The sequence below is a fragment of the Phalacrocorax aristotelis genome, chromosome 7, assembly GCF_949628215.1.
Source record: "Phalacrocorax aristotelis chromosome 7, bGulAri2.1, whole genome shotgun sequence".
Lineage (NCBI taxonomy): Eukaryota > Metazoa > Chordata > Aves > Suliformes > Phalacrocoracidae > Phalacrocorax > Phalacrocorax aristotelis.
Window position 1 is genome coordinate 55,063,302 of NC_134282.1, and position 5,374 is coordinate 55,068,675.

The 5,374-nt window shown below is 58.4% G+C and overlaps 1 protein-coding gene across 2 annotated transcripts in view; it reads left to right on the forward strand.

Annotated features, from left to right (window-relative positions):
* Positions 1-4,209, forward strand: part of FRMD5 (FERM domain containing 5) — a 28,650-nt gene extending 24,441 nt beyond the window's left edge. For both annotated transcript variants that reach the window (XM_075100865.1, XM_075100866.1), the window contains exon 13: positions 1,105-4,209. In XM_075100865.1, the coding sequence (XP_074956966.1) occupies positions 1,105-1,688 (584 nt within the window). In that variant the 3' untranslated portion in view covers positions 1,689-4,209. The remainder of the gene's footprint in view (positions 1-1,104) is intronic.
* The last annotated feature ends 1,165 nt before the right edge of the window (positions 4,210-5,374 follow it).

Below are 5,374 nucleotides of genomic sequence, written 5' to 3' on the forward strand. Positions count from 1 at the left end.
CACACGGCGCTTCCTGCGAGGCTGGTCGTGGGGGGTGTGTGTGTGCATGACTGGGTGTAAACCGGACTTATTTTTTTGTTTAAAGTAGCAAATCTATAGAATTCAGAGCTGTTAGTGACCCCAGTCTGACTTGCAGACCCTGAGCATCCTGCTCTGCGGGGAAATCTCCCACGTGTGATGGGCTGCGGCTACGGGACACCCCCTCCCCACCAGGCAGGCGCAGCCCCTGCGTGACACGCGTGTCACCCTGAGGTGGTCTTTTAAGGCATCTTCTCAAGGCAGGCAGGCAGATGCCCGTCCCAGGGCTCCCTCAGCGGGGTCCCCCACCCCATGGTGCCTGCGCAGGGCTCCGGCCTGGCCGGGACCCCATTGCGCTGCTTTGAGGGGGCAAGGGCTTGGCGGGGAGGGCTGTGCCGGCCGGGCGGTACATCTGGAAGGACAAGCAGAGGTGCTGTAGGGCGAGCTCATCCCCAGTCCCCATCTCGGGGCTGGCAGGGACCCCCTCGGGGTGTTTCTGCCCCCCTCTCCCATCCCTGCACCCCCTCTCCCATCCCTGCACCCCTCTCCTGCTGCTACAGCAGCATTTCCCGGCTCATCCCTGCCCACATCCTGCTAGCGCGGGCAGCCTGCCCATGGTGGTGGCATCGCCTGCTCCTGGGTAGGGGTCGGTGTTGCCAGTGGTAGAGGGGCTTCAAGCACATGGCGGGCAGCTGCTGGGGGTGTGTGTGACCTCAGAGCAGCACACGGACGTGTTTGTGATCGACTGACAACACTCCCGGGGCCCTGCCTGTGGTCCAGACTGACAGCCGCTGGCTGTCAGTGACAAGTCACGCGGGTGTGCGAGCGTCACCGCTGCCGTCACGAGCTGCAGCCAAGGGGCTGCTGTGGGCTCCGGCTGGGCGCCGCGGGACCAACACCAACAAGGACAAGCTGCTAGTGGCAGCCTGGGCTGGTTTGGGTGCCCAAACAGGGGCTTGGGTGCCCCCTCCCCATGGGGGACACCACCAAGCAAGGGGAGGGGGGGTGTCCAGTGGCAGGAGGGACGCCCCCCCCCACTCCGCACCACTAACCATCCCTGTTTTCCCCCCGCTGTCCCCCCCCCAGGCCTGGAGTCTCTGCGCGACAGCGCCCACTCGACGCCGGTGCGCTCGGCCTCCCATGGCGACGCCTTCGTGGCCCCCGGCCGGAGCAGCCGCGCCGAGAGCAGCGAGCGGGTGGCCGTCATCGCTGATGAGAACTACAGCCCAGCGGACAGCGTGCTGCCCACGCCGGTGGCCGAGCACAGCCTGGAGCTGATGCTGCTCTCGCGGCAGGCGAACGGGGCCCCGTGCAGCATCGAGGAGGAGAAGGAGTCGGAGGCCGGCACGCCGGCAGCGGCCGAGGCGGAGGAGGGCGGTGAGCTGCGGGCCCTGTGCCCGGGCGCTGGCGGCCTCGGGGCGGCGCAGGCGGAACAGGTGAATAAGTTTGTTTTAAGTGTCCTCCGTTTGCTCCTTGTGACAGTTGGACTCCTCTTTGTTTTGCTCCTCCTCCTCATCGTCCTTACCGAGTCCGACCTTGACACTGCCTTTTTCCGTGATATCCGCCAGACCCCCGAGTTCGAGCAGTTCCATTACCAATACTTTTGTCCCCTCAGGCGATGGTTTGCCTGCAAAGTCCGCGCCGTGGTAAGCCTGCTCATTGACACCTGAAGGCAGGAGTCGCCACGTAACTAGCCGGGGGCCTGGGGAGAGACCTGCCGCCGTCCCCCGCGCGCGGGACCCGCCGGGGCGCCTTCGGCACACACACACTAATCCTCCCTTCCCGACCCAGAGCACGGCGCGGCCGAGGAGGCGGCTTTCCGGGAGGAAGAGGTGGGGGGTGGGCGCAGCCCCCCGGGCCTCCTCCTCCCCGCGCTGCTCCCACCCCTGGAGCCCGCACAACACTTCACCATTTCGATTCTCACAGACGCGCGTACGCCTTCGGGAGCACCGAGCAGAGAGAGGAATTTATTTTACTATTGCCACCCATCGTTGTTCGAGCATCGGCCGGGAGGCTCGCGATGCTGTGTTACGCAGGAGCTTTAGCAATGGTGCTACTGAGTATTAATTTAAACACTCGTGTACTGTTACGTTATTAAATCCACCACTGTGCACGCCGCCACCGCCACCACCTTCCACGTACCGCTTTGCAGAAACCCCTCCCTGCTCGCCGGAGACCCCTGGGCGGTGTGACGTGCTCGGGGCCGCCCCGGCTCCCCCGTCCCAGGCGGGTGTGCGAGCCGGCTCCCCGCGGCGCAGCGTCGCCCGGCGTGCGGGGGCCCTCGCCCTGCACTGCGGACTCGGCCTCTCGGCACCTTTTTTCCTAAGCCTTGAAGCGTCGGTGCTCCCGAGGGCAGGCAGAGCACGGCAGGCACGCTCGGCCAAGCCTGGGCGCGTGGCCGGCAGCGACCGCGTCGGATTTGTTAGGAAGACCTTTAGCCTCCAAAAGTTGTACCTGTTTTGTACAAAAAAGAAAAAAAAAAAAGGAAAAAAAAAAAAAAAGAAAGACTGTTTCAAGGTCTATTTTAACAACAAAATGCTATTTTGTTATCAAATCTAATCAAGTCTTTTTTTACTTTACGGCTTGGGTGACCGTGGTGCGCTGTACCAAGCGGTTCACGTTGAGCAAATGGTTTAAGAGTAACTGCTTTCGAAGCCTGACAGCAGTTAACCCACCGCTAGTTTGGGAATAGAGAAAGGCGCTATAATTTTGTGACTTTTCTGAAGATAAAAAGGACAGAACTACAGGCATGGAGGTGACAGCGAACAAGCCCACGGAGAGCCATTAGATCTATCCGTTCTTAAGCAAAAATCAATAACACCAACTCATCGTACTTGCGACATAACCACCGGGACCTTCGGTTACCTGGGAGGCAGAAGTCTCTTTCCACAGGGAGCAATAAAAGACAGTTCTGTTAAGTTTTTTGGTTCAGAAGTTGGACATACTTAACAAAACAGGTGAGCAAGTTTTATTTCATCTCAGGGAGAGATTTTACATAAGCTGGGGCCATAACTGCAGTTCTAAAAAGCCTGATTTCCGTGTTCTTCGCACATCCCACCACCATCCATCGCCCCGCGAGAGCGCCGCTCCCCGCCGAGGCCGGCTCCCGCCCGGGCCAGACCCGCTCAGCCGGTGCCTGGCGAAGGCGCGGGACGATGACGTTGGGCGCGCCACCACCACGACAAGTCGGCCAGACTTGGCCCGTGTGTCACTGCAATAAAGCGCGAGGCCCCGTTGAACGCCTGGCGGTGGGGAGGGGTGGGAATAAAGCCCTACGCCATCGTGTCTCGCCGCCGAGGACGCGGCCGCCCGCTGACAGCACAAGGCCGAGGAGGGTTTTGTGTACGGCCGCAGCTCTTGAGCAGGCGGGAGGCGCGCCAAGCGCTGCCAGGAGATGGAGGATCGATTTTTTTTTTTTACATGATATCCCGTTTTATGCAACATAGCAAAATTAACTTAGTGTAGTGTTCCTACCTCAGTCCGTAGTCAATGGTGTTTCTATGCAGTGCGTGATAGTCCCGAACCTGCCGGTCTTTTTTTCCTCCACCCCGGGTTAAAGATGCAGCGTGCCCTCCTCCTCCTCCCTGCTGATGTGCCGCGTGATGTCGTAACAGCACAGCCCCGTCCGCCGGCGAGCGCCCGGCCCCGCGCCCCGTACGTGAGCCAGCGTCCTGCCGACCACGGTGCCGCCGCCGCGCGCTGACCTTGGAAACCCTCGGCATTGGCTTGCGCTAGCGTAGCGATACGTGCCAGCCCTAGGTTACCGCTGCAGGTTTTTTTTTTCCACCCAGCGTTTTACTGCAAAACCACGAGAACTGGTGATTTCACATTGTTTGTTTTTCCTGTACGTTCCATATTATGTCTGGTGTTTCACTACCTGTTAGTTTTACCTGTCTTTCTATTAAAATGGTGTTTCCATAGCTTCTTATATCAGAGGAAAAAAAAAAACAACTCCTAATAGCAGACTGCATCTTTAAGCAGTAGATGGTAAAAATACCTGAAAATGTGAATTTCTTAGTTTTCATAAAAAAAAATCTAGCAATTAACCTTTCATGTGCCAAATACTGTAAGTTACATTTTTTTCCTTCAAAATGTACCTTTTTCTACATATTCAGTATCTTAGTTAGCATAAAATCATTGGTGCCATGAAAAGTATTTTTAAATTTAAATAAATATTTAAATATCATGGAAGCCAGTGTTGGTATGAGGTTTGTTCAGCACGTACGGTGTCGGCACCGATATTTTTTTCCCCTCGGGGTCAAACTCGGCTCAGCCCCCACGAGGCATTACAGCCTTTTCGCTGCCCACGCACCGGCGGTCCCAGCGCCCGCGGGGTCAGGCCGCCGCGGGGCAGCCCGAGCCAGCCGTACCACACCGATGCGGGCGCGGTGGCATCTGCTGCGGCCCACCGGCTGCCTCGGGGAGAGCGGCACCCGCACGGGTCCCGGCGCTGGCTGCACGGGCACGGGCTCGGCCCAGCTGCCAGCGCAGCCGGCGGCACAGGCTTGTACGGGGCAATCGATTGAGCAAGGCCTGCTGTGACAGGACAAGATGTGATGGCTTTCAACTAAAGGCGGGGAGATTTAGACTGGATATAAGGAAGAAATTCTTCAGAGTGAGGGTGAGGAAACCCTGGCCCAGGTTGCCCAGAGAGGTGGTCGATGCCCCGTCCCTACAGCCATCCAAGGCCAGGCTGACGGGGCGCTGCATGACCTGGCCAAGTTAAGACGCCCCTCCTCACCGAGTGGGGTTGGACTGGATGGGCAACAAAGGCCCTTTCCAACCCAAACCATTCCATGATTATAAAAGCAACAGCCTCTCACCAGTACCTTATCTTCACCAGCGCGTGTGGTGTCGCTGACATGCAGCAGCTCAGCGACAAGTTTAACGCGAGCCCTGCTGAGCTATTTCAGTCGGGTACGAGTCAGCCCCCCTCGGCCCGGGCCCACAACCCCCCCCCGCAGCACCAGCGCTGCAGCCGCCTCTGCCGCGACCGCGCCGAGTTCAACGCACAACCACGGCGCTTCCCTCGAACCCGCGCCCGGGGCATCGGCCCCCACGGAGCCCTCCCTTCTGCCTCCGGGAAGGAGGTAATTAGGCATTAGACGTCTTACTTAAGGGACAGATGTTGCTGGACAAGGACACTGAACACGTACCAACCCACCGCTGGTGGAGAATAAGCCTTCCAGCTTCTCTCATGAAGTCACGAGGAGGTGCCTCACACACGTAGCCAGCAGCCACCCGATCCCACGTTTTCTCTTTTTTAGAAATGACTTTGGGGAAAAAACACCTATTTTGTTACAGACTGTCGTAGCAGGATTGATATTTTATTTTAATTAAAGAAGAGAATGTGAAA